Here is a 27890-nt window from a genome sequence, read left to right on the forward strand (position 1 = left end):
TTTGTGGCCACTACGCGAGTGGGGCCGTGGGTCGGGCATTGTGGATGGTAAGTGGTGGACGGAACATGGGCATGGCAAGCAGTTATCCGTTTGCTTGACAATTGCGTATGGTATGAATCTCTGTGAATTGGAAGCACATTATCCGTTCAATAAATTCGCATTGAATGTGTCTCTAGCACATGGGCTCCTAATAGGCTCCGAATGAGCGGTGCAGGTTCCGCTTTCCATAACTAATTCATAAGGTTTAGAGATGAACTCAATGCATGATGGTGCGACGCAGAGGGACTCGCAGATATGACTTTGCTACTATATTGAGAGGATAACGTGTGCAGCTATTTTAGCTCTCTGTATGCAAGTGATACCTGCAAAGTAATCTGTTCGGCAGTTTTTTTGGCTCCATAATTAAGATCTTATGAAGCTATTCATTGCACTGCACTGCACCTTTGATTCTAGGTTGAGAGCTTTTCTGATATATATGGTGGGACCTTATATGGCTACGCGGCTAAGGACGGATATTTTATCTTTTTCCTAAATGGCTTCAGCATCTCGTGTTCTCCACTCAACAACGCTGAGAATCTTCCTTAGGGCCGCCAGTTAATCCAGACCGATTGTCAACTCAATGTCTCCAGCACAGCACAATAGGGAAGCCAATGTCTATTTAGTAATAATAGACATGCATCATCCATATTTTGAGTTCCAAGGAACTGGAATGCGGGGGAACGGAAGCTAGAACGGAGGGTTGCAAGGCTAGAATGTCCGTGCCGAGGAAGCCGAGTTGTTTTGGCCGAACCACGGTCGAGCCATACATTCAACCCACAACAGGCTCACCTCGCCAATTCACCGAGTATTCAAGATAAAACATCAAGATCCATCAATAAAAAAAGCTCTTGCGGGATAAGACCAAGGGTGGCGGCTACCTACAATTTCACCCCGTCGCCTGTCGTCCACCCCTCGCCGCACTGACCAAGCCTAAGCTAACGCTGCATGGCTTTCCATAAAAATAGATAGGCATCAGGTTCAACTGCTACACAATCTTCCATTTGGCTCTACTGGAAGTCAGTCGTCAACCTTTCACTCAACGTGCTCTATTTCAGCATAGGGTGTGTATCATGAGCCTGCTGCGGTACATATTGTACCGGGAGATTTTGCGGCAGATGATCACCCACCCGCGGCATTCATTATCCCATCAGGGTATTTCCTAAGGACTGACAACGAACATTATGTTTACTTCTCTCTGTGGTGCCGGTTTAGGATGAATAAATGCGGTATCTTGCGTGGAAGCCGTGAACTTTAGACGCTGTATCTACCACTCGGGTTGAAAGTGACTGCCTAACATTTGTCGGATATGCGCTAATGAAAATAGTAGAAAGAGAACTTACTTCTCTTCGATGACAGATCTTCCATCGTTAGTTGCATCGTGGCTGCGTCGTCTGCTGCCATCGTGGCTGGGATATTGCCCAATGATCAGTATGCACTATTGACTGAGCTGGCTGGCGAGCAATGAGCTGCGATAAATTAGGCTTTGGCTGTCCAGGGTGATTATGGTGATCTCTGCGGTGCCTGATGCTGCATACGCTGCTGCCCAAGACAGTCATGGGGTTTGTCTTCTTGCCACTCGGCTTGCTTGCGAAGGGCGGGTATAGGTATTTCCTCTTCTCTCCGCCGACTTGGTAAGATTTTAACTGAATTTTGAAGCTGGGCCAATGCGCCCGAGAAATCTTTTCCAGGACACATTTTCTGGAGCAGGCCTCTGATTCGACGTTCTACACATTCGAGTTTTTACCCACTTGATCCTCTGGTCTATTGGGCTGGTCTGGCTATTCTCTGCATTAGCCTCTATCGCTCGTTTCAAAGATCCTCCCTTCAACATGGGCCGGTGGTTACTTAATTTTCCCTTGGGGGTTCTTCGCATCCAGCGCTGTTTAGATGAGACCGGGGCTGGCTTCGAGGTTATTTGATGCACAAAGAACGGTACGTTGTATTCACTGTTTCCATGAGTATTTCTGGGTCAGTCTTTCTTTGCTCGAAACTATATCGCTTTTTGTGGCAGCGTTATGGTTCTGATTATTATTGGCACTCGTCGAGGAGTGCTCACTTTGGCTCCGTGGCTGGCGGACCCTCGGGTGCCAGAGGACAAAAATGCCGGGAGGGTAGCATAATGGTAAATGGAGTCAAAGCGCATGACTGATCAAAACTTCCTACTGAATAAAATGGGTTTCATCCAGTAATCACCGTAATAATAATTTACAGCATCGCAGCTCTGTAGTCCAGCATATTGTGAAGACTGTATTGTTGGGTGTGTGGACCCCAGACCCTCTCACGTGATGTGGAGAACCGCTCAATTTTTAAATTTATTTTATTATTTTATTTTTATTATTATTTTCCCTTTCGCCCATCGAGAGATCGAGCCCAGCGTCATCCACTTGGTTCCCCGATCGTCCCATCTCGCCTGTGCCCGCCTTTCTCGCCAGGGCACGCCAGCCAGGGGCATCGGACTCGGTCAGCGCGCGCTGTCCTGCTCTCCCCACGCTGGCCTCTTTCCCCCCTGAATCGCCCTTTCGTGTGCGCCTGGCGATTTTTCCTTCTTGCGCTGACTGGCAGCACTCGGCCTCCGTACCCGCTACGCCTATTTAGGTAATTTTGGGCCTTGGTGCCTTACCCATCTGGTGCATCTGACACGGTTTGACACCTTAGTGCCTTAGTGCCTTGGTGACTCAGGCCGCGGGAACAACAAAACACGCGGCGCGACTCCAGCTGGCCGTCGTTGAAACCGCAATTTTGGCTGGGCCAGCGACCACGGCTCGGAATCGGCTGTTGATCGCATTGTGTATAGTTTGTTAGCCTCCCGGTAGTTTGGGATAGCGGTGGTCGCATGTGCCGTGCGTGAAACAGAAACAAGCCGAGCCATCCCATTCTTATCGAGGTGCCGCTGACGGCTTTCGTTCGAGGCACCACGTCATTGAAAATGATGGGATACGGGGGTCAGCCCTTTCACCATCAGCAGGCGCAGCAGCAACAACAGCAGCAGCAGCAGCAGCAGCAGTCGCAGCAACCCCATCAGACATCGCAGACCCAGCATCCGCTGGGGCCGCCGCGCCAGCATATCCCGTCGCCGTCGCTAGGCGCCGCGCCGAATCTGCCGCACCATGGAGGCAGTCCATTTCCTAGTAACAAACCCCTGTTTCGCGCAGGTCCACCGCAGCAACAGGCATTCTCTGCAGGGCAATCGCCCGATTTGCGCAAGATGGCACCGACATCTTCGAGCCCATTGACTGGGTACCCCACCACGACTAGCTACGGGCAATATCCCGGTCATTTTGCGCCGCAGGGCTCTCCTGAGGTGATGTCTCGCCCGGACTTTATGGCTCGTAATTCCGATCCGATGGCTCTGCAGAACCTACAGCGTGGCTTCCAGAATCAAATGGCGCATATCCGACCCCAGCCTGTAATGAGCCCTCCGACGGGCATGTCCCAAGGGCATGGCATGGGGATTCCATCGCCTCAGCAGTCGTTGAACAGGCTTCCGCACTCGGGTGTCCAACAGCGCGAAAGCCACCCCTCCGCCAGTTCGTCCATGGCTAGTCCCTCCATGTTCGCTATCAACCAGCAGCGCCAGCAGCCCCAGTCACAACCCCAATCGCCTCAGCAAACCCAGCAGCAGTTGCATCAATTCCAACAAAGACAACACCAGCACCAGCAGTATCAACAGCAACAGTATCAACAACAACAACAACAGCAGGAGCGTCTTCAGCAGCAAAGGATCGAACAGCAACGACTCGAGCAGCAAAAGCAACTTCAACAGCAGCGCCTAGAGGAGCAGCAACGTCTCGAGCAGCAGAAGCAGCAGGAACAGCAGAAACGTCTGGAGCAGCAACGGCAAGAGCAACAACGCCAGGAGCAACAACGCCAGGAACAGCAGCGCTTAGAGCAGCAACGCTTAGAGCAGCAACGCCTGGAGCAACAACGTCAGGAACAGCTACGCCTGGAGCAGCAGAAGCAGCAGGAACAACAGAAGTTGGAACAACAGAAACGCCTGGAACAGCAACGTCTAGAGCAGCAGAGGCAGCAGAAACAGTTGTTAGAACAGCAGCGGCTTGAACAACAGAAAAAACAGCAGATGGAGCAGCAACAAAAGCAGCAACTGGAGCAGCAGAGACTGCAAAAGCTACAACAGCAGACATTGGCTCACAATTCATATCAGCAGCAACATTCTCCTTTCCCGCAACACTCGCAGGTTTCATTTCATCAATATCAGCCGCAGGCTCAGGCTCATAATCAATATACGCAACACCAGCCACAGTTCTCGCAAGCTCCTCCGCAACCTCAATTCACCCAATCTCAACACACGCAATTCCAGCACTATCAACCTCCTTCACAGCCAGCAGCAGAGAAGCCTGCACGACCCCCTCCTGCGCCATCTGTGCCTGCTGCAGCTACGGGTAACGTGATCATCAAGACTGAGCACCCAAGCCCGGCACCGAAAAAGAAGTCAAAACCTAGGCAGTCTGTAGTTGCACAGGCTCAGCCTCAACATCAGGCCACCCCTCAGCCTCAGGTTACTCTGAATCCTTCAGCTCCTGCTGCTGCGCCGCCCAGCACGCCAATGCAGGCAAATGGACAAGCACAAGGACAAGCAACTACTGTGCCGGCAGCTGGTGGTATGCCCCCAGCTACGCCGACCCCAACAAAACGCAAGCGCGGGCGCCCACGGAAAGAGGAAGTCGCGGCCAGACAGGCTGCCGCTGCCGCAGCCGCTGCCGCTGCTGGCCTTCCCCTCCCAGGGACATCTCAACCCGGACAATCATTCCCGCCAAACATGACGCCGACTGCACCAGGATCTGCTGGAGCGCCCAGCTCGAGCACTCCCCAAATTATTATCGGGCCAGACGGAACTCCGCTACCATTCAAGCGTAAACGTGGTCGTCCTCGCAAGGCTGATCAGATCGCCTGGGCAGTTGCAACGGGCCAACCGTTGCCGCCACCAAAGCCCAAGAAGCCATCCACTGCTAAGCCGAGCGGTACTGGTCGACCTCGTGGCAGACCTCGCAAGGCAGATGTCGCCGCGGCGGCTGCTGCCGCTGCGGCAGCAGCCGCCGCCGCAGGTGGTGATCAGGTACAGGGAGAAAACAAGCCTCAGATAGGTGACAAGCCAGATGCGAATGCAGCTCAGAAGCGCTCGGCACCCGCTGATGACGACCCGCGCAAGCGGCCTTGCCCAACACCTCCACACCTACAACAAGGCCAGCCTCAACCTCAGCCTCAGCAACAGGGACAGCACTTACCTGCCCGAAGCCAAGCAAATTCACAGCCAAGCCAGGCTTTACCGCCGCAGCAACATCACGGGTTCACTCACATGCCGCAGCCAGGGCAGCACATGGGACACCAGTCTGGTCAGCACCTGCCACAGCAGCAGAACCAGCACCAGCACCGTCCACCAAACCAGCAATTGCCCTTGCAACCTGGCCACCCGCTATCCTTGCCGCCGCATATGCAGATGCACCAACAGACTACCGCTCACCCTCCCCGGCCGACGCCACCTCATCCGTTCATGCAAACTCAGATGCCATCGATGCAGTCGCCAATGCAGCAGTCGCCAATGCAGCAGTCGCCAATGCAGCAGTCACCAATGCAGCAGTCACCAATGCAGCAGTCACCAATGCAGCAGTCACCAATGCAGCAGTCACCAATGCAGCAGTCACCAATGCAGCAGTCACCAATGCAACTCCCTCAGCCGATTCACGGACATCCTCAACACCAGGGGCAGCAGCAGCTTCAGCATCAGGGACACCACCATGCTCAAAGTCGTCCTCCAGCGCAGCAACAAAATCGAGCTCCGCCGGCGCCGGCCCCACAGCATCAGCATCAGCATACCTTCCAGGTTCAGCTCCAGCCTCAAACGACCTAGAACTTGCGCTGTCTACGGTTGAGCTGTGCATACCCCTGCTATGCGGCCAGGCTGGTGCCTCCCCGACGCTTCCCTGTTCACTACTTCCGCCATGACTTCATTCTTCCTCCGACATTGTTTTCACTCTTACTATAGCCCTTTGGCGCACATTCCAATATTCCCTGCATTGGTTTACTGATTTTTTATATGCTATAACTTGTTCCTGTTTTATCTGATAACACGGCATGACCCACCCCTCCCACGATTGAATTCAGTGGTCACGCTATTTTGTATCCTGTGGCGTTTTCGCGTGTCTTTTTTCTTTTTCATGTTATGTTGCGTCCTGTTTCTCTCAGTCCTTGGCATGATGGGCATTCTGATTTGCAGATGCGTCCTTTGTTCAGTCGGGCCAGTGGATTTCTGATTTGTGGATTTCTGCTGGATGGTTGTTTGAGATACATATCTAATGTTGTAGTACATATTTCTAATCTTACGGGCTATTACATGGATTCCTACTTCCAAACAGCTAGGTGGAGAGTATAATTCTGAAGTAATTCGTAAGGCAAGCAGGCCCCGAACAGAGCATACCACCGCGCTAGCAATGGGCTAGGCAGGGCTGGAAAGCTATGATTTCTTCTTCTAGGCTTCTGGCCTTGTTTTGTTCCACTCTTTTATCCGCTCCCCACATCAACAAGTCTCATGGAGTCGACAACTTCAATATATGTCGCACTGAACTTGGCGCAGGCGCTTTAGGTATGGAGTTGTAACCTAGATCCCTGCTGTGCAGATTTGTGTATGAAGTCTCACCTCAGTAAGAAAGGATTTAGCGGGTTTGATGACTTCAACAGTTCGCGATCTTCACCTGCCAAGTCTGCCAAGACTGCCAATCTCTCCCACGTTCCCCAACGCCCTTAGCGGAATTTACCGGTCCCCTGGTCTTATTCTCCGATGGGACAATGCGCTCTGTTACGAGGTCTTCAAAAAATGGCAGCTTCTAAGCCTATTTCCTGATTGTTTTAAAAAAGCATCCTTAATTTCACTTAACAATAAATTTGGAACCTTAACTCTTGCTCTGGGCTGTTTCCCTTTAGACATACAGCCCTATCGCATTATGTCCGATTATTTAGACGAATCGGAGAAATTTCCCTTCTGACCTCTAAAGATCAATGGAGCAAGCATGGAAACCCCAAAAGAGGGGATACGCCCCACCGTTATCTCTGGGCAATTTGGGGTGAGGAGTTCAGACACGGCAGCCTCGGAAGGTCCAGTCGACGCTAAGATAGTAAGCTTGGCGGTGTCTATGTATTTAAGAGTGCCCCTGCTATTCAAGGCATTAGATTAAGTGCATCATGGCTTTGGGTTTTGGATCTCGCCTGTGGCGTGTTTCCGCTTCTATAGTTCTTCTCTTTGCTACCTCGACCACATCAACTACTATCGAAGATGGCAAGCTGTTCACCGTCAATGGAATCAGCTATTATGGCGGAGGCACTGCTGTCTCCAAGATAGTGACCTCCGCAGATTTCAGTACAACCCAATTCAACGCGGATATTGTTCCTATTACTATCATTCGAACAGATGATGCGGTTCTCACAAAGGACAGTCTGAAGGATATTATCTCAAACTATTCCGACTCCGATGATGTGTTCCAGACTGGATTCCTCCAGTGTAAGTTTGGGTTGAGCTGCTATTCTTCACAAATTCAGTTGAATTAACCTCACAACAGCGGTGTTTCTGCTCTACGACGGAGCTGGTCGGAGCAAAGCTGACATCTCAAGCCACCAAGCTCTGCAGAAGTTTGGAAGCAAAGTCGTAATGGCTTCGCCTCGCTATCGACCTGAAGCATATCTTACACCTGCCAAGCTGTTGCATGACCTACCCAAGGGACCCTACTTTTTCTCGCCCCAGACCGGAGAGGTTTATCAAGCCTTCCGTCTCTATTCAGACCACCAAGTTGCTTTCACTGAAGGAGCCCTGAGCGATGGAAATGGAGGATTCAAACCTTTGCCTGCAGCCGCATCGGTGAGTATTTGGTAGGAAAGCGTGCATTACTTTGAGCTAATTAGATTTAGGGAGCAATGACAAAAAGTGTGGCTGTTCCATCCCGGCTTTACTATACGCCCACTTCTAAAAAGCCACTTGCAGGAGTGAGTCTCAAACCCATGTAATGTTGGTTGAAATTATTGTTTATAAAATCTAGTTACGCTTGGGTGTCAAAGACATTTACCACATCAAGGGACTGCGGACTAGTGGAGGTAACAGAGCCTACTATGATTTGTACTCACCGCAAAACACCACCGGTCCCGCAATTCAACGCTTGATCGATCAAGGTGCTATTGTGGTCGGAAAGATGGGCACTGTTCAGTTTGCAAACGGTGACAACCCCACCGCTGACTGGGTCGACTTCCATTGTCCTTTCAACCCGAGAGTAAGTCTCTTGATTCATATACGGGAATCTATACTAACACTTCTCAGGGTGATGGCTACCAAGCTCCTGGTGGCTCATCTTCAGGACCTGGCGCCGGCATTGGTGCTTACGACTGGTTAGATATTGCCGTGGGAAGCGATACTGGTGGCTCCATGCGCAGCCCAGCAGGCATGCAAGGGCTATTTGCCAACCGTCCTTCTACTGGTGCCGTCTCCCTGGATGATGTTATTCCCCTCTGCCATGCACTCGACACAGCTGGTGTCTTCTCCCGCAATGCTGCCACCTGGTCAAAGGTTCTTCATGCTTGGTACCAGAACTTTACTGATTACAGGGAATATCCTAAGAAGATCTTCTATCAGGACTCTTCATTCCCTGCCACAAACACCTCAGCTGGTGCAATGCTCGAAGAGTTTGTTGTCAAGGTCGAAGATTTCCTCGCCACGAAGCGTGAGCATGTTAATATTTCTTCGCAATGGGAGAAAACCCATCCTTCAACAACAGCCGGCGCCATCAACGACGTGTTAAATACAGTGGGCTTCAAGATTATCTAAAATCTACCATCGCATGCTAATAAAACACAACAGACATACGCTTTCTTGGTATCCGTTGACCAATACCGCTCCCTTGCACTGCCATTCTACGCAGACTACGCTAAGAAGCACGAAGGTCGACGGCCCTTCATTAACCCAGGCCCTCTGGCACGATGGACATGGGGCCAGAACAACGGTGGTGACGCCGCCTTTACAGAGGCTCTCAAGAACAAGACCAGCTTCAAGAACTGGTGGGAAACAGACGGATACGGCAAGGCAGACGAAAAGACTTGTTCCGAGGGAATCTATCTCTACCCCTACACACAGGGAGACACGCAATACCGCAATGTCTATTTCAGGTGAGTTGGCATCATCAGAATCATGATAAAGCTTCAATATCTAACATCCACAGTGCCCCAACCGCACCTCCTCTAGGCTTTTCAAATGGCCGTATCGCCGTCTTAGCTGGTACCCCTGATATGATTGTCCCTGTTGGCGAGGTTGCTTATAACTCTACTATCTCGCTTAAGACGGAGTATATGCCAGTCACAATGAGCTTTGGGGCTGCCAGAGGCTGTGACTTCATGTTGGTGAATCTCATTGAGGATCTTGAGAAGGCTGGTATTGTGAAACCTGTCAGCACAGGATCGATGATGTATCCATCTTAGATTGACACTATGAATGACAGAAAGTCCAGAGTCGAACCAACCGATTCAACTCCAGAACACTGAGAATGGTGGCCAGGATTGTCCCGGACGTCGAGAAACCGACTACAAGATTAGTCTTCCAGATCGTGGATCGCACGTCGTATCACTAAAATTCCGGCTTCCAGCCGGTGCATGATCCGTGCCAGCTTTGCCCTTTGACCGTCCACCATCCTCGTAGCCCTCAGGTTTGTTGAAGTTGTGGGATAGAGCAGTATACTCCAGCATTCGCCCACCAGGTTTGATACCCCACTTCCCCCATATTATCTCCCACCTCATCAACGCTTTTTATTGAACGTAAACGTTAGTACACTTACCGACATGGAGATGGACAAACACGAACCTGGGAGTGACTCTTATCTGGACATTAGATTCCTCCTTCTATTCTGCCACCATACAAAGATCGAGTGGGCAACGGAAACTAAGATCAGTCACTATGGGTAATCGTATGCCTGTTAAATGGCTCAAACGGCCAGAGAAAGTGATCACGACTCAACGAAGACAAATCTTGTATTAATACGTAGCTAAAAAATACCCGACAACTATCAAATATCCTCACACCCATTGCAGCTTCAATTGTCTCTCAATTCCAGACTGAGTCTGGCACTGTTACAGGATCGGATGGAACCAGCGTCGATACTGAATAATGCGGCCAGACCAAGAGGTCGAATACCAGTAACACTACCTGAGAATACTGAATCTGTATCGAAGTGACATTGATCGTCCTGGGTGCAGTGATGTCATGCGGTGGGTTGACGAGGAACACCGGCACAGGCCTGTCTGCTGGTGAATCCGGGGAGACTTTCATAGGGGCTTGTCCAAGCTTGAACATTGGAACTTTGAGCTCATGTTGCACCGTCTCGATCCAGAAGGTAGCATTCATTTGGACTGCATTGGCATTTGGAGTCGTGGCGAGCGGGTTGCCTTCTAAGAATGCGATGTTCGCTGTTCCACCACCGAACACCGGAGCCGAAGGCATCGTGGACACCGTAAAGGCGATGTTCTGGAGAATAGTCTGTCCTTCGATGGCGTTGCGCAAAACAGTGTTTGGGTCGTCTAGCATTTCCTGGGTGATGGTGCCAGCAGCAATGAATTTCGAGAGATCCTGTGGGCGTCGAAGATCGGTGGGGACGGAGGCATTTGTGCTGCCAATCGGCACTGGGGTAGTAGTATCGCCTATGGGGAATACCGCCAGGCTGGCTGCTGGGATATCGGGTGGACCAGAAAAATTCGAAGTAGGCGCTAGGCATTGAGCATTGATAGTTGTGCCATGTGGAATGGACCCCATGCGCACGAGCGATTCGCCAAGGACTGGAGTATTGTTCGTGGCCGGGACGTTCATCCACAATCCAGTCTCGAAGTGGATGCCGGTGGGAGGATTATCAGCCATCCCAGTTTTCTCGTTTGTCACATCGTTGACGGCCTGTACATAGGATACGCCATTGAGGATGATGTTGCTCTGCGACTGAAGCCCGCGGTTAGGCACGGCGCCAAAATCTTCGGAGAACGTTATTGCGTCGTCTATCAGATTCAGCTCCAAGATGTTGTCGCGGGGAAATACTGCATTTTCTCCGCTATGCGGGCGAAAGATTGTGTTGAAGCCTGTCCCAGTAAAGCTTCCATTGAAGTTCGCCAGCACACCCAGTGGCGATGGTATCGGCAATAGCTCTTCCCCGATGAATTGGACCGGCTCGATCTGGAAACCGGGGGGGAGAGATATCACTGCCATGGCTACTGTCGCAGTTTGCAAATGATGTCAATCAAGGCGATTTGTTATCAGTAAAAACAGAGCAGAGTAGATAATTCAATTTCGGAGAATAAAAGCAGCTTCTGTAGGGCATGGAGGGCATTACATAGCGATTTAGGGAAGGGTCATCAGAGACGCTTTATCTTGTCACATGTCCCTCAGGCATTCCATTGCTGGCCTGTTGGCTAATTAGATGCTGCGGTTTGGATCGTTGTCTGGTGTTGAGCTAGTTCCTCTTGTAGGCCTGAGCACTTTGATGCCACAATAGAATCTTATGATACGTCAAATCCTGTAGAATGCTAGAAGAGCGATGACAAAGTAATGATTCAGCGATGAAGGGGCGGAATGGACAATGGACAATGTAGGGAATGTTTGGAATGTGTAGAAATTGACATGACTCGCTCACGGGTAGGAAATTCTAGCCGAGGTGTTGCATGTAAGCTTGAGAGAATAACAGAAGTATGACAGATTAACGAGTGAAAGAAATGAAAGAGGGTGAAGCAATTTCGGCCAGTAGTTCAGGAAAATAGGCAAATAACGTATTTCACAAGCGAGTGGCCCCCTCTAAAAGACATAGTAAATTCAATATATGGGGTTTTCTCCGGCCGGCGCCCCGGCCCGCCGTTTCCGAAGAATTATTCGTAGAGTAATCGGCGAATTGATCCCTTTGACCTTTATTACGCCTTTCTACAGTATTAAATCTCGATATCTAATACACGATGTTTTTGGAGTAATATCATACAAATGGTCCCGATTCAATCTCCTCGGTAAGCAGGAGTAGGTTTCTAGAGCAGAGGCAAGGAGTGATTGTCCTTTGGTTTACGCTCCATCCGAAGTACATAGTAGTCGACACTCAGGGTAGAGCTTATAAATGCGCCATATTGCGCGGAGCAGGCACTGCTTGTACTCAGTATTTCGCCACTGGAAAAGAGAATATCTTGTCTAGGATGATTATGGTCGTGTTGTAACGAAACGCGAACTTTAGCGTTTTAGCCCAGATTCTCGCGGCAGCCCTTCAAGTTAGCGAAGACAGGGGCTGGCTGTTCTAGGTCGTGTGGCGTCTGTTACGAACTTAATAGTTTTAAGCTCGGACTTTTGCAGAAGTCCTTTAGGCTAGTGTAACCTAAGGCTATTTGTTATAGGCAGTCTATGGCGGTCTTTGTAGTTGTGGCTCGGATTCTTACAAGAAGCCTTCTAAGCCAGTGTAACCCAAGGCTATTTGTTATAGGACGTTCTAGGCCATTCATAACCTTTTAGCCGCTGTGGACGTGCATCCAGATGCACATTATTCATCGGGCCTCGTATAAATCATCCGAATGAAAAACTAAAACCTTCCTGTATCATGATTGATGATGGAACTTCCGATTTACAACCAAGACATCGATACGGCGCGGTGAGAGCCAGATGTGCTGCAGACCTAGCGATTCGTCGGCCTTAGGTCTCAAATTGGACGCGTTCTTGTGGTCCCACTAATAGTTAAAATGGGAGGATTCAGAGGAATGTCCAGCAATATACTGTAAATTCGATTTCTAACCCTTTCCAACCGTACTTTCAATTCCCGTAGCTTTCAATCAATCAGTCAATCAAAGTTCTATTAACCTCCTGCAGCCTAACTAGTATCGTAATGGCTATGCAGGCGCTTCTTTCCAGTTGAACCAACAACTCGTATCCGTACGCCCGATCCCGCTCCGGTACAAAGGGTGAGGCAGGTTCTCAAAGAGTGGAAGCACCAGCCCATTATATATAAGCCAAACCCATAAGACCTGAAATACAAGCGATAAATTCAATGCCACCTAGTAATGCATTGGATATAAAAATGAGCGTGTGTTCCCGTAGGTTTCCACTCACGGATTTGGCGACTTGAACCAACCCATATCCACCTCATCTACCGGTCCCCATGTCTTTATCATCTTCTCCATCAAATCTGTTCTGCCTTCGACAGCCAAGACCTCCATCACAGCACGATACGCCGAGTTCAACGCGCCAACAACCCACGCATGACCACTGCTTGTGGCCTCGCCCGCTGTGTGTAGTCTTCCGTTACAACTCGGCCGCATCAGGGGCGGCAGAACATCTGAAAATTGTGCGGGTGCAAAGAGAGCATAAGCACCGATCGAGTATGGGTGGCTATACCAGTCCCACAAATGTGCTTCCACTAGCTGGTCCTGGAGAAATGATATGGATACGTTATGTAAACGTGCCATATCCTCCAAGACTACGTGCGTTATGAATTCTTCCTGATCTTCACTTTGGTAAAACGCAGCTAGTCGAGCGGCATCTTGGCTCCATGTATAGCTGGCGATCATTGTTCCTGGAGCATCGTGGACATCAAGCCCATAGGATGGGTACACGCAGCGTCGGATTGGAAGGTCCGTGGATGATCCCCCGCCGACGAAAGGAGCAGGTAACACATCCGGGTTTTCCCACCAGCGCGTCTTAAACCAAATGCCGATTTTTCCTGCGTCATCGTAGGCTAGAGCGCGCCACGCCATTGTGGTATTGTAATTGAGATCTGACAACGTGGACGTGTCGAGGATCCTTGTTGCTCCAAGCGGGATTGTGCTGATTACATGGTCATAAGAATGCTCAACAGTATGGTTCACGACAACTGTGAGGGACTCCGCTTGTCCGGGCTTGATGGCGGTCACGCGGTTGAGCAGTTTCGGCGGGTGATGCAGAACATTAAGAAGTCCATGGATTAGTCGTTCAAAGCCGCCGTTGATTGTCATCCAAGAATCAAGAGGAGCAGCCGTGAATATCCATTGTTCGATGACTGCCTGGGCAAGGGAGGCTTTATCAAAGGACAACGTTCCTTCCTCAATCGTTTCCAACCAATTGATCTGGGCGTTGGTAAAGCCTTTCTGCAAAAGATATGCCCGGACGGACAACTGGTCGAATTCCAAGAGCTTAGTATATCCTTGATCGATGTTTTGCTGTAGTGCATCCACCAGTTCGGCGAGCGCGTCGCTGTATATCGTATCGGGATTGATAACGGCGAATTCGGAGGGGGGGGATATTCCCGCCTTCAGTTGTTAGGACATGAAATGTTGCGGCAGAGGGAGTCACGTTGGCATGAACAGATATATTGTTATACATCTGGAATGTATTGTTCGTGGAGAAGATGAAGGGGATCAGATCAATTGCGTCAGCTCGGTCACTGACGTGCGAGTTCACATAGCTGACGACGGACCAGTTTTGAGTCCCAATCACCCGGTCCATGTAGGGCATAACGGGAATCCTCATGGCACCCGCATCCTGGATGTCCAGTTAGTTTTGTTACCAACACCCTCTCCAGCCGCTGCTGTGACTTCACACTTACATAATAATTGTAATACGCAGCTTCCTGAGGGGTCGACTTCTTCCAACCCTCCGGGTCAAAATAATGGGTGTAGATTCTTCCGCCCGCGCGTCCGTCTGCCTCCAGGATTTCGAAGTCGATATCCAGGCTCTGCAGCAGCAGAGCTGAATACAACCCCGCAGCACCTGCACCAATAATGCCAACCTTTAGCGGTGGTGACGGTGGTTGGCAGTCTTGGTCGCATGGCAACGCCGGAGAACCAGGGGGAAATGAGTTGTAGACTCCTGCGCGAGATATCAACTCACGGAAGAGTTGGGCCCGGGCAGAACCGGGGTCAATGGCATTTTCGGCGCCGTGTGCGCACAAGAACAAAAGGGAAGCGGAGAGGCAGAGTAAAGGCCTCATCTTGACAGCAACGGAAGAAAGCGAAGGTTGTCAGACCAAGCACACAATGGAAAATAATGATGCCTTCAAAGATAGGAAGAGGCAACCAGCCATTTCCTATCTATATGTCTCATGCTCCACTTTAACGTGGGGATGGAATGGGCTTGGAATGTTCACTTTAAGCTTACCAGTACAAAATTTGCAAATATTCCAGATCCCCGCTTGGGATGTAGGAGAATTGGGCTGTGCCATCCTGAGCCACCCCTAGAATATCACTGTACGGAGAACCGGAATTGTTGAAAGTTAGGTGAGTGATGCAACGTATAACTGAATGTTGAAGAGAAAGATGTGTTTGATGCTAGGGTTAAGGTCCCTCTTTAACACCTCTGAAGATAACTTACCTGTTGAGTGTATGAGGAATATTGATGATCGGCTTTTATAATTTACTAATTATGAATAAGCAACGAACATGGATTGATATTCCTGTAGGAATCTTGAATTGAGGGCGAAAGGATAGTACGGGTATCAGCTCCACGACTAAGATGTAAATAGTAAAATCCAAATTTCTCGGAGGGATCTAAGGCTTATGCAGGGATGAAAATCGAGGAATTCAGCCAAAAGACTTAAAATGCCAAACATTTAGGGTCTGCTCCTCTTACAGTCGTAGTAGTAGTAGAATGCCCTGAAATGAAGGAACGGAGTGAAAGGGGTTACAAACCGTGCGCCTGCGCGACCCCAGCTTTTTAACGCTGCCAATAACACAGCGTCACACACAGCCAACTTTCCCGCCAAGCCTCTTGCTCATTGGTGTTTGGTTGGATTCCTATTAACGTGCTTTTGTCGTCTTTCGAGTCCGTCCTCTTGCCTTATTACATGGATCATCCTGGCATTTTGCTTCAACTGCCCCTTCACTTCTGCTATGGCTCTTCCCGCATTGCCCCCTCACCACCGTATCTGTCTGCTGCACTCTTGTAATTCGCCAGTTCCTCTCCCCTTGTCGTTGTCGCTCGTCCCGGGGTCTTTCCTTTACACCAGTGTTGTCTCATTATGTCTCTTAATTACCGTCCATACTTCATACGTACAAAGCCCTTATATATATCTCGACCACAGCCCCCTCCGCTCGACCCTCACCCAGCCCTAACCCATGGCAGATCGCAGCTTGATAGGCCCAATTCGATCGTAGGAGAGTGGCGTATAACATCGCTTCTTTAATAGTAGACCAACTTTAAAAAGCCGCACAAGACGTTAAGGCTACCCAAAATATCTAAGACCCTGTCATTCGACGTCTTTAATAATACATCGTAACTATTGGCATGCGCGTTCCCAGATTGTTCTCCTAGAAACTAAGGATAAGATCAAAAGGTTCGAGGTTTAATCGTCCGATATGTAATGCCCGCATTTTTCACATTCAACCTATCAACATTGATGTGTCGTATGCAGCGCGAGTAAGCATTTTGCTGTTGCGCACACTCCCATCGCGAAGCCAGATTCATCGGAATTGTATACATCCACAGCTATTATACCGAATAAATAGATTGCACGCTCTACACGGCCATACTACTCGGGTAGCAAACGTGGATCTTCTTGCTGTGCACGCTGGTAGGTATTCTTGCGTGAAAAGGTTTGAGTTGGGTTTCAACCTGCCAGAGTGAACTTGATTCGATTCCAAGATCGACGACACCAGCCGAAACAGCTTTTGTGTGCTCACACCCAAGGCAAACTGATGTATGTAACCACAATCAAACCTTTCATGAGAAAGAACCGCCATCCTCAGAATCAATCGGGTCCTCCAATCCCTCCATCCTCCCCTCAGCTTCAGCCTCCGCTTCCAGCTGCTCCTGCACAGCAGTCCCACCCAACGACTTCGCGCTCGGCCAACCCCGCAAGTCAATGTTCAGCCCAGGCGCAATCTTCGCAACCACATCATCGCAAAGCAAAAATGCCCGTCTCGCCGCCCGATCAATAGACGCCATAGCATGGATCCATTGTAGCGCCTTCTTGGCCTGCACAACTACCTTGTCAAGATCCGATTCCAGGAGAGCCTGGTAATTGAAGGGAGGGGCGTCAGTTCCTGGTTTCGGGACTGAATTCTGCTTCGTGAGAGAGCAGTACGACAGGCCGAGCAGAAGAGATGCCGTAGCTTGCATGATGAAGTGCAGAACGCTCCACCAAGGCGTGACGCGGGCGAGCCAGGCAAAGTCAACTGTCTCGGGGAGGATTGAGATAAGCGAGCAGGCAGCCTGGAGGCAGTTCATCGCCATGTCTGCTTTGAGTTTTGTGTGAGGACGACCTTGCGCGGATGGGGAATTTGGGGCTTGCGAGGGGTGTGGTGGCGAGAGACACGGTCTGCACAGGATGACGCGGGCTGAATAGTAACTCATTGCCAAGCAAACTCGCTCGCGAGCGAACGGGGCATTTTCGTCGTCTAGCTGGGCGTGGTTCAGGTGCCAGGGTCCTGCGTCTGGGAGCGTGAATTTATAGCTAGCAGGTACTTTGGCCAACCATCGGTCCAATCGCAGAATATACTTTTGCAGGCGGTACTCAATCACGTTTGTGTCCTCCCGGATGCCCTGGACGCTGTATACATTATTTAAAGCAGCCTGTGATATGAGGGCGAGGTCCGTGAGGTGATAGAAGAGCAGCGATGGACATGGCTTGCAGTCAGCCATCCATGTTAGACCGCCTTGGAGCTGAGAGGGGAGCTCAAAGAGAGTGGATCGAAGTTGGGTTTCACGGAATGTTCGATCTTGCAGGAGGCGGCAGACATCTGGCTGTTCGAAGAATTCCTCTTCAATGGGAACTGGAGGGGGCAAGGAGCAGAGGCTTTCCCCGATGCAGGACGCTCGGCCATGCATGGAGGTGAGTAGGTGCTCGAGGGAGTAGATAGACCACCATAGTCTGCAACGGGCTTCTTTAGATGCGTTGTTGGTTCGGCCATCCGTAATGTGAAGATTTATACCAAGGGAGAGGCCTGAGCGAAGGGCCATGCTCGAAAACTTCGATGCCCTGTTGACTTGTCCCAGGCAGAGCAGATATATAGCCACTAGAGTCTCTAGTTGAATCTGCTGCAGATCGGTGTGTTCGAAAAGAATATTCTCGTGCAAGGCCAACTGCCGTGCACGGGTCAGATACACCAGGCCGTCTTCCCAAGCACTGGCGCCAGTGGGACTGATGAGTTTACAATATCGACAGCCAATGGCGAAGATCATGTTCAAGATAGCGAGCCATTTCTTCGGTGGCTTAGCCGGCCCACTGTAGAACTGCCGATACTGCGAGGTGAATGTGGGCTTGCGGATGATGCTGAACATCGGATGAACGTAGGCCATATACGCATCAAAGTATTGATCTGCAGTCTCGCGCGGGGGTACTGCCAGTGGATCAGAGTCACCGACGACCGGTATGTCCAGGTCGTCGAGGTGGTAGTTCATCATCGCGATGGGTATACCCCGATCTGGCTTCTCCGGCTGAGGCATAGCTGGCACGCCGAACGGACTTGGCTGCTGCGAGGTCCCGGCGGATGAGCCCGAGGAGAGCGATTGGACGTAGCCGCCGGTGCCTGTCCTGTGCTCGACACCATCTTCCAAGCGCTGCATCCACGCAACGTCAGAGTTCTTGCCGAAGAACCCAGCGGCGCGGGTATTTTCGTTCCGGTTCAGATCCTCATCGATCAGATCGATTGCGTCCAGCGAGCCGACCGACGAATCTGAATCCGAATCCGAATTCTCAGAGTCCTCATTGCGATTCGGACACTTGCTATCCGTGATCTATATCGATGAAGATGAATAGTTAAAAATTTGCATGAACGCATTTGAGTGTGGGGGTATGCTGAGAATATCCTGGACGAATCATCGGCGCGGGATGTCGTGATGGTAAGAAAGCACTTACCCTCAGCACTTTCCTAATCCTCCGAGCTGTGGGCGCATCAGCGTCCCCTTGTAGATCGTGAAGCAGGGATTCATATCGCTCGACACGCTGCGAAAGCAACCCGAGCAGCTTCTGCTCGCGGACACGTTTCACATCTTCATAGACACAGCGGTTATTGTGGTAGGTGCATTGGCCACAAGTCGGTCGGTCACCATCGCATTTGATTTTACGCTGCCGGCAGGCCTCGCATGCTCGCACAGAACGCCGCCGCCCACGCTGCGCAGCCGGAGCGGCCGCTCGGGGGATTGCGACCTTGTTGGTGCCGGAGGCTTCGCTTTGATCGGTAGAACCGGAAGGGAACATTCGCGATATGGCATTTAAGCACGGCAGGTGGGTGCTCAATTTTACCGCTGGACGAGTCGATGGGAAAAATTGATTCTCCCCTACATCGGATTGTGTGCCTGGAGGAGCCGAGGACACTGGGCTCAACGATGTGGCCTAGTATGGTGCGACGGGCGAGAGGTTGGATTCGGCAATTGTGTGCTCCAGCCAGTCACTCGAGTTGTGCATAGACACTGGAGGGTATGGGAAGTATCGCAGTGAGATAGGAATCAACTAGGGATTGGAATGGAAACCTGACCGAGCGGTCAAGTACTCTGGAAAGTAAAATGTCGAGGTAGGCAACCAGCACCAACCGGCCTGACGTGGTTCTCGGCCGCAAGGAGGTTGATTCAAACAGGTTTGGATAAAAGAACGGTACATCCAGTCGGTATGGCCCCTCCTGTCCTCTGCTTTGGTAAAAAGCCCCATATCGAAGCCCCGCGGACAACGGACGGGCCCGGACTGGCCAATGGTGACGAGCTGCTCGGGGGAGTGGGTCGTCGCCACAGCCGCAAAGAGCCAAAGTTGCACGCGTTGACGTCAGAAGCCGACCATCCTAACCCAGCCGGCTGGGCCAGATAAATCAAGAGAGTGGACGAGCACGAGGGGCGCATGTCGGTCACAACCAGCGGTCCAGAGAGGTTGATCGTCGGACATTGAACAACTTGCGAGCAGGCACCTGACTGGGTGATATCATCGCAGTCATTGCTCGGCTGGATTAACCGCAACCACCAGACAGAATTACCTCCGTCCTTCACAGATCACATCTCCAGAAAATCCAGGCAGATCTGCATATCAGCCACTCGGCAAATTACCATCCGACCTGCCGATTTCGTTCAGACAAGACACTGTCTTTGCCCAAACTCAGGCTCTCGTAACGGTCGAGCATGTCGGACAATCCTAGGCCAGGGTAACCCTGGAGCCCCTGCCCCTCGCCGCGCTCAATTCCACGGTACTTCTCCTCCTGGTTCAGTTTCTCGAGCCCCTCCGCATACTCATCGAAGCGGCCATGACCTTTCGCGGAGGACTCCTCGTCAAACAAATCCTTCAAATCCCCCGGAATGAAACTCGCAGCGCGAATTCGACTTCCCTGCGCCTTCGCCCGTACCGACTGCCGGAAAATATAAAACAGATTCCGGCCCAGCGCAGAGCGACTCGCCATGATCGAAAACGCACTGGCCAATGAGAGAAAATCCCGGTCGAGCACGTTGAAGGAGACCTGCTCGAGCATCGTGAACAGGGCGAGGTTAATCGCATACATGGCGAAATGATGCGCTCGGCTCACGCCGAACTCGCGGCGATGCAGACGTGTGAGTGCGACAATGCTCCGGGCCGCGGTTTGTGTGACTTCCCATGCGTTGTACTTCGGGTTTGGCTCGGGGGTTTGCCTGGGTGGACTTTCGGGCGTGTTGGGTGCTTCAGACGTGGTGTTTCTTGATCTACACATCTCGGAGATGCAGCTGAACAAGTTGATGATAAGCGTGTTGTACCGCATCCTGCGGAAGAGAATTAACAACTCCATTCCCCGGTGAAACCCCGTGACTACGATATTTGGCGGAGTAAGGATACTGGAGCATACTCACTTTAGCAAAATGATATGCGGGGCCACCCTTTCCCCACGAAAGATATCCGGCAACAAGTCATCCCACCGTCTCAGCCGCTCATACAAAGTGTCGCGGCTCTGCCGCTGCAGCGGTGCAAACCCACCGCGCTCATCTGCAAACATACTACGCGAAATATCGCGCGCAATAGTTGACAAATTGCAGGCCTCGTCAAAGTACACGCTCAAATAAGATGGCCTCGTTTCCCTGTGCGATGGGTAGGGCGTCCAGAGAGACTCGTCTTCAGGGAGATTGCGGTCGATGCGGGGCATATTGACGTGACTTATGAGACTGGGACGGAGAAATCCAGGATGGACCACACTACAAAGAGATGTCAGCATAGATCTGAGGCTCAGTGTCGAGATCCTGCTTGAGATATCGGGTCGCGGGTGTATAACTTGTACACTTACGTATCGATATTAAACAACCCCCACGCCGTCCGCCTGCACGAAGAATCCATATCCTCCGAGAGTTGCTCCGAGGTAATCCGGGGCCCTGCACTCCCAACCAGTCCTAGCGACTCGCCCATACGAATAGCTTCATGGAGCATAAGATAGCCCAGATCATCGTTGCGAGACATCGCATATCTGCTCTTGATTAGACCAGCGTCGAAACAATGACAAACACAATTTACATCCATACCGCTCATACATAAGCAGCGTCCCCTGCACCGACGCCAAACTCGGCTGCACAGGCAACTCGTCCTTCAGCCGCTCAGCCTCAGCAAGGAAATCACATCCTTTCGACGAGATATCCCCAGGAACCACATACGCCTCGGAAAACTCGGAGAAATACTAGAATAATTCCATCAGCGCCACACATCGCCGCCACACTATCAGGCTCCAAAGGCGGGATATACCCACACAGGCATTGCTCAGCATCGCATTCACTAGAAACGGGCTGCAGAACTGGCTCCCCATATCCCCGCCGGCCATGTGCTTCAAAAACACGGCCTCATCCACAAATGAATGGAACGGATAGTCCCACGTAAAATACAGCGACACCAGATGCGACACCAGATCGCTGTCCTGCGTCACAGTCGTCCACGGCTGCGCGGGCACATCAATGGGCGCCTCGTTGCACAGGTAATGAATATCCATCACCTTGCGTCGAAATGCAGGCGTGGTCCCCTCAATGTTGATCAAGTTCTGCATATCCTCGAGCTTGGACACCGCCTCCACGGAGGCCCTATCTGACGCGCCCAGGCTGGACAGGGTGTCGTGGATATATGCGCGAATCTCATCGGGCGGGGCATTGTGCCTGATGATCGCCAGCAGTTGGAGAGCCTTGCTCTCGTCAGCTTCACGGACGAGTTTAAAGACATCATTTAGCAGGTCGCGATGGTAGGACAGCTCGTCGGCGGTGCGCTTTGCAGCGACCCGGCGGCGTTGGTCGAGAGATTCGTCGAAGATACAGACGCGCTTGAAGGCGCGGCAGTTTTCGCAGGGTGGGGTGCCGGAGCACTGTTTTCAGAGGTGGAGTGTTAGTTGCTTCGTTGACAATATGCTGAAATTCATCCCACTTTGGCACCATCATGGGGCAGGGCAGGGCTGGGTTGTGCTGGGGGACCGCCTACTTTCCGCTTTGACTTCTTACATGCAAGGCATGCAGTAGACACTCTCTTTTTCCATGTGGAGTTGGAATTCGACGCCGCGGAAGACGAGCGGTTATGCTTCGGCTCTTTGAGCGGCGGGCTGCCGTGGTCGGAGGACCGCGAGGGGCCCGGGATGATTTGGCGTTGGTCAGTCATGGCGGGGCATGGATATGCACGTATATTTTTATCTGTATGTGTAGATATTTGTATGTGCATGTGCGAATGAGTATATACTGGTAGAATGCAGTTGGTGCGTTACAGGAATCTCGCGGCAATCATAACCGCAGATATAGTCGAAATGAGGCCGGGTGGCTAGCCATCTAAGACAAAAGGCATCGGTCCATGCCAATGACGACGGGGGCAAGAGGCGCTGGACATGCGAGTAGCCACAGCATAAACAAGGCGACAGCAGGAAAGACGGATGCGGCACATCAGGATTCAAGAGAGCATTAGGCTCAATGGGGACTGCCACGGCCAGCCAGCACGGACGGTAAGCCCTCGCACCAGCCCCAGATTGAATTCCAGGGGAGAGAAAGACAACAGCGAAGGTCCCGCACTCTTCCGACATCTCTATCTGATCTCTCACAGATTCGGCTTCGCCAACAATGTGCGCAGGCCAAGGTGGCACTCGACAGGCCAGTCCAGGGCCGTTGCAGCATTTCGGCGGATGACGTGCACTGAAGTCATCTGGAAGTAATAGCCGCCTATCTGATGCGAGATAGGCGCAGCCATAACCGGAACACAGGACGCATTTCCCAAGCACGTTTAGTTCGAATACTCAGGTTCCGGCCCTGACTGCGACTGGTGGCATTGGCGTAGGGCGTACTCCGTACGAAAGCCACCGCAGCAATGGCTGGGCGGGGACTGAGACATGCTGTCTGACGAACTGGGATGGAAGCAGGACGCCGCTAGTGGCGTCGCGGTGATCATTCGGAATCAAGTGCCGGCGAGAACACACGTGAGGAATGGGGTGGACGGGAGCCGAGGTCCTCTGAAGTACTATGTAGGCTGCGAGTTGTGGGGGGTTTGAGTGACAAGGCAGTGAAAGGGTGTCTCGTTCGTGTAGGGCTGAAACAAGTGGTTGATTTGGCCAGGGTCTAACGAGGGTGGCAGAGACTTGAACCAGGGCTGTGACTAGTATCAGACATCTTCCAACCCCCATTTCCAGCCAGATCAACCAATCTACGCCTCCATAGTCTAGTCCTGATGAGGCTGTTCTCTACGGGTGACGTACGTCTGGCACGGACATAAAACTAATTTCAAGAGGATGGCATTGGCTCGGATAGACCAGGGCAACAACAGCACTTGGTAGAAATGAAAGAAGACCGCAGTCCCACCCCTATGCAGCCCAGAGAAGAAGGAAGGAAAGAACAGACGCTGGATTATTGTAATGTAATACAAGCACATCTTTTGCATACTCCATGGAATTCCGTAGCCACGAATGCACCACCCAAGCAGAATAATTAAAGCAAGAACCACAAGGTGCCGACGACCCGCGCATCGCAACCCACACAGTTAATGTCAAATCTTCCTAGGGCCCAGAACAATACAAGGGCTGTGCGAGCCAGGTAGAGAGAGTGGGGGACGCCGAAACGAGACAATTAAAATTGGACACCAGAGGCATATTGTCTAGTGCTCCAGGATTCTCAGGCTGCCCTGCACAACGCAGTTCTCCAGCACGGAGCCAGGGGGGATATCAATGGTGCTGGTCTCGGTAGCAACAATAATGACGGTGCCCTTAAGGGTAACGTTGCGGCCGAGGTTGACAGCACCGGTGATGGTGAGGTGGTCGAGCTCGACAATGCGCGGGATGGAAGGAATGCGCTTCTGGAAGTCGGAGACCTTCTTGAAGTCCGAACCGAGCTTGATGACGGGGACACCGCCAAAGCGGTTGGGGTCCATGACCAGCTGGCCGTGCTCCAGGCGGTACAGATCAGACTTGACGACCATGAGATCGGAGCAGGTCTTGACGGGGAGGAAGCGGCGACGGGGCACGTTGACACCGTGGGCGTTCTTGAAGTGGCGGATGGCCGCACCAACGGCGGTCTCCAGCTGGTAGATGGCCTGGTCGGCCTCACCCTTCTTGTCAGCGGGAATGGACTTCTCGTTGGCGATGATCTCCATCTCCAGCTCGTTCTCCTCGACAACACGCTTGATGGCGCGGACGTTCATCCAGATGTTGTTGGTGTTGAAGTACTTGAACTTCTTGATGGACTTGAACTCATTGACGTGCTCCTTGGGCACCTGGGCAATCTCCAGCAGGCGGACCTTGCCATCGTAGTCGATGATGGTACCACCCTTGACATCAGCCTTGGTCTTGTCCGTCAGCTCCATGATGTACTCGGCGTTGGAGTCAACCATGTGCTGCAGAATGCGCAGATCCACCACGGCGCCCAGGTTGTCGGCATTGGACAGGAAGATGTACTCGATGCCACGCTCGATCAGCTTGTCGAGAGTGCCGGAGTTGTAAAGAGACTCAAAGACGTCACCGTGGCCAGGGGGGTACCAGTCCTGAAGGGGAGCATCGAAGCTCTTGGGGGCGGGCAGGAGGGAGTCCTTGATGATACGGGGGTAGCGGGACTGGTTGAAAGTGATGATATCAACATTGTGGCCCTCGTACTTCTTAATGATGGACTGGGTGTCCTGATCGGTGTTGAAGGAGTTCATGAGGACGAAGGGAACGTTGACGTTGAAGGTGCGGTTGAGGTGCTCGATCTGGCGGACGGACAGATCCAGGAAGGACATGCCCTCGCGGACCTCGATCACAGACTTGGGACCAACACAACCCATGGAGGTTCCCAGACCACCGTTCAGCTTAACCACGGCCAGCTTGTTCAGGAACTCAACCGAGGCGTCAGCACCGAGCTCGTCGTAGCCCACAACCTGCGAGGGCTGGGGGGAGCAATGCGCTCCCAGTTGACTACGTTGTGCTTGGCCTTGTCGTTGAGGAAACGGCGGAACAGAGCAAAGAAATTGTCCATCTCAGCCTCGAAGCGCTTCTTCTCGTTGCTGTCGGTCACAGAGTCGGCAAGCGCATTCAACGCATTGCGCATCTGTGAGGCGGCGACACTCGTAGAAGCATTCTCGAACGCCTGGTGGGAGGCGGCCTTGGTCAGCGCTCGTCCACTCAGAGTAACAGGAGACATGGCGGGAGGTTTAAACGATCGGGAGGGGGAGTGGGGGTTGTTGGAGTGGATGAGGCCGATAAATAGATCAAAGGAAAGTGAGAGTGAAGCCAGAAATGCTCCCAGCACAAGGGAATGGGGTTAAGCAATGGAAGTATGCCAAAAGCTCAGAATTGGGGGTATTTAGAGAAGGGGGCGAATAACAGGTGGAAGTCATGAGGTCAAAGCAGCAACAAGGTTGGACCGCATCCGCGAAGGTCAACAAGCACCAGCCAAATGTGGCGCTGTTCCCATCTTCAGCAGACGAAGGAGCGACCCAGCTGCGAAGTCCCCAGACAACCAGAATGAGGCAGGAGCGAGCAGCAGCATATTACTGCATCACCGCATCACCCCTCCGCCGATCGTTTCATCACGTGGGACCGTTGTAGACTTACCATGTGCGACTGGGACTTTCCGTGGTGCTTGCCCTCGAACGAGCCAGAAGAGCCATCGTTCGCGGGGGCGCGGAGGTGGGTAGGGAGCGCCTTGGCGGCCATTGTGTTAAAAAGAGAGGAAGCGAGGAGACCGGTCGGGATAGAATTCGTAGGAGTCTGGGCAAATAATAGCTGCGCTAGAAGGGTGGCGAGGTCAGCTTTGGGGAGGCAACACAAGACGAGCACAGGAAAGAAAGGGAAAATAGGAGCTGGCGCGGTGGAGACGGGACTATCTTTAAGAAGAGGGAAAAAGAGCAGAGCCAGGACAAGGAGGGGCTGCCCGAATCGCCACAGGGTGTGTCGATCAGTCGGGTAAAAAAGCGGCTTGCAGGATGTCGACAAGCTGCCGTCATTGGCAACGGGGCGGGCAGTGGATTGGCGGTGCGCAATGCAACTGGGGCGGGGAAGAACAGGAGACGGAGGGAGGAAAAACTCACCAGACTGATGATCAATCAATTGGTAGAATGATCAATCGTTCGAGGGTTGGGAGAAGAAGGGGGAGAGGAGAGATGAGAACGGTGAGGAAGTAAACGAAGGGGAGGTGGGGGAGTAACGTGATATTTATCATGCCTTCATTCCTATGCGGAGGGTCTACGGAGGTACGGAGTACATGACCTGCTATGAGCTGAGAGTATGAGCTAAGACTGTCCCCCAGCCCAACTCCTATTATTTTACTCCGTATCTGCACTGCGATTCCTCTCTCACGCCGACTGCTCCCTCTCCTCGTCCTTGTCCTCCCTCCTCCTTACATCCCGCTGTCGTCAGCGTCCAGCCACTGGCACTCCCAGCTCCATCCACGGGTCGGACCTTAAATCCAACGGCCGTGCCAGCTCGGGATGAGCTGCTGGACAAAGAAAGACCCCCGGGTCCTCCTCTGGCCTTGCCAGTACTCACATAAGCTGCGCCAGTGCTCTCCGATCTCCACGGCGACCGGGGTTCTCCTATCCCCAACGCCTCAGGAAAGCCTCGTTCTCCCCTAAAAAGGGACCTGCAAAAAGGGGGGCAACCACGGCGCACCAAGAGGGGCAGAACACTCTCCCGTGGGGGTGAAATGGCCAGGGAGAAACCGGACCAACCCTATGGACAGCCTCCAGTCCCAGTCTCAGTCCCAGTTCCTGGTTCCATCCGAGTTCCAGAACGACCCGAATCCAGACCGTCGCTGGCGGCCCCTTTTTCCCCTTTCGCTTGCTCGTGCCAATTCGCCCGGGACGCAACAATGGTCGGGTAGTGGATACAGGCTCAAAGGCACGTCCCCGGTCCGGCCCCACCGGTGGTGTTGTCCGCTTGCAGCCAGTTGCGTTGTCCGCTCGAAAGAGGTGTCACCTTCCTCGACCAGCGCGATACACTAAGACCCGAGAGCTGAGACCCGAGAGCTGAGACCCTGTTGCGCCAGCTTGCCGATTCGCTGTCGCTGCGATTACCTCGTATACTTGGTATCTTGTGCCCAGCCTCTGCACTCCGAACAACAGCATCGCAGAGACTTATCTCCACCGACCCTGTCTGGTACTAAAATCCCCCCGGAATGCAGCGCCTGTTGGGATTTTGATTGGATTGGAGTAGCGTCCATCGATAAGCAGACCGGCCTGTTCACCTGACCCTTCGCCCTCGAGATTGCAGGGCGATACGAAGCTCGTCCAACCAGCTACATAACTCGCGGTGCAATTACTCGAACAGTATCGCAGGCGTAATATTCTTCCCGAGCGCGCCGATAGCGTCTAGATTCCTACAGTGTTCCTACGGTGTATACCCCTCCTACGCCGCGACTGGAAAACCTGTAAAAGATTCGGGACTAAGCTGACACCAGTTAACGCCCGCGCCGCCAATGTGGAACAAGCAGCAAATTAGCCTCCACTGAACCAAACCTCCGCCGACCAGAAATA

General features: G+C 52.1%; 8 protein-coding genes across 8 annotated transcripts; 3 read left to right on the top strand and 5 right to left on the bottom strand.

Moving 5' to 3' along the window:
* Positions 1-2968: 2968 nt before the first annotated feature.
* Positions 2969-5905, top strand: N7482_001474 (uncharacterized protein; the record flags this gene model as incomplete). Its single annotated transcript, XM_056683599.1, has 1 exon — positions 2969-5905. One exon carries the CDS (start codon positions 2969-2971, stop codon positions 5903-5905), a length of 2937 nt encoding a protein of 978 aa, XP_056547205.1.
* A 1328-nt stretch (positions 5906-7233) lies between these two features.
* N7482_001475 (uncharacterized protein) lies at positions 7234-9507 on the top strand (the record flags this gene model as incomplete). The annotated part of the gene is made up of 7 exons (XM_056683600.1): positions 7234-7549; positions 7608-7903; positions 7954-8028; positions 8082-8309; positions 8357-8839; positions 8894-9198; positions 9252-9507. The coding sequence occupies 7 exons, from the start codon at positions 7234-7236 to the stop codon at positions 9505-9507; spliced, it is 1959 nt and encodes a 652-aa protein (XP_056547206.1).
* A 619-nt stretch (positions 9508-10126) lies between these two features.
* N7482_001476 (uncharacterized protein) lies at positions 10127-11272 on the bottom strand (the record flags this gene model as incomplete). The annotated part of the gene is made up of 1 exon (XM_056683601.1): positions 10127-11272. The coding sequence occupies one exon, from the start codon at positions 11270-11272 to the stop codon at positions 10127-10129; it is 1146 nt and encodes a 381-aa protein (XP_056547207.1).
* A 1862-nt stretch (positions 11273-13134) lies between these two features.
* N7482_001477 (flavin monoamine oxidase family protein) lies at positions 13135-14993 on the bottom strand (the record flags this gene model as incomplete). The annotated part of the gene is made up of 3 exons (XM_056683602.1): positions 13135-14313; positions 14357-14545; positions 14610-14993. 3 exons carry the CDS (start codon positions 14991-14993, stop codon positions 13135-13137), a joined length of 1752 nt encoding a protein of 583 aa, XP_056547208.1.
* A 1727-nt stretch (positions 14994-16720) lies between these two features.
* On the bottom strand, positions 16721-19199 carry N7482_001478 (Zn(II)2Cys6 transcription factor; the record flags this gene model as incomplete). Its single annotated transcript, XM_056683603.1, has 2 exons — positions 16721-18736; positions 18858-19199. The coding sequence occupies 2 exons, from the start codon at positions 19197-19199 to the stop codon at positions 16721-16723; spliced, it is 2358 nt and encodes a 785-aa protein (XP_056547209.1).
* A 408-nt stretch (positions 19200-19607) lies between these two features.
* N7482_001479 (uncharacterized protein) lies at positions 19608-19799 on the top strand (the record flags this gene model as incomplete). The annotated part of the gene is made up of 1 exon (XM_056683604.1): positions 19608-19799. The coding sequence occupies one exon, from the start codon at positions 19608-19610 to the stop codon at positions 19797-19799; it is 192 nt and encodes a 63-aa protein (XP_056547210.1).
* A 229-nt stretch (positions 19800-20028) lies between these two features.
* N7482_001480 (uncharacterized protein) lies at positions 20029-22568 on the bottom strand (the record flags this gene model as incomplete). The annotated part of the gene is made up of 6 exons (XM_056683605.1): positions 20029-20713; positions 20801-21139; positions 21229-21405; positions 21461-21612; positions 21682-22281; positions 22395-22568. The coding sequence occupies 6 exons, from the start codon at positions 22566-22568 to the stop codon at positions 20029-20031; spliced, it is 2127 nt and encodes a 708-aa protein (XP_056547211.1).
* A 1473-nt stretch (positions 22569-24041) lies between these two features.
* ugp1 (UTP glucose-1-phosphate uridylyltransferase) lies at positions 24042-26073 on the bottom strand (the record flags this gene model as incomplete). The annotated part of the gene is made up of 3 exons (XM_056683606.1): positions 24042-25295; positions 25337-25519; positions 25972-26073. 3 exons carry the CDS (start codon positions 26071-26073, stop codon positions 24042-24044), a joined length of 1539 nt encoding a protein of 512 aa, XP_056547212.1.
* Positions 26074-27890: the final 1817 nt, after the last annotated feature.

The sequence above is a fragment of the Penicillium canariense genome, assembly GCF_028826845.1.
Source record: "Penicillium canariense strain IBT 26290 chromosome Unknown utg000001l_segment0_segment0, whole genome shotgun sequence".
NCBI lineage: Eukaryota > Fungi > Ascomycota > Eurotiomycetes > Eurotiales > Aspergillaceae > Penicillium > Penicillium canariense.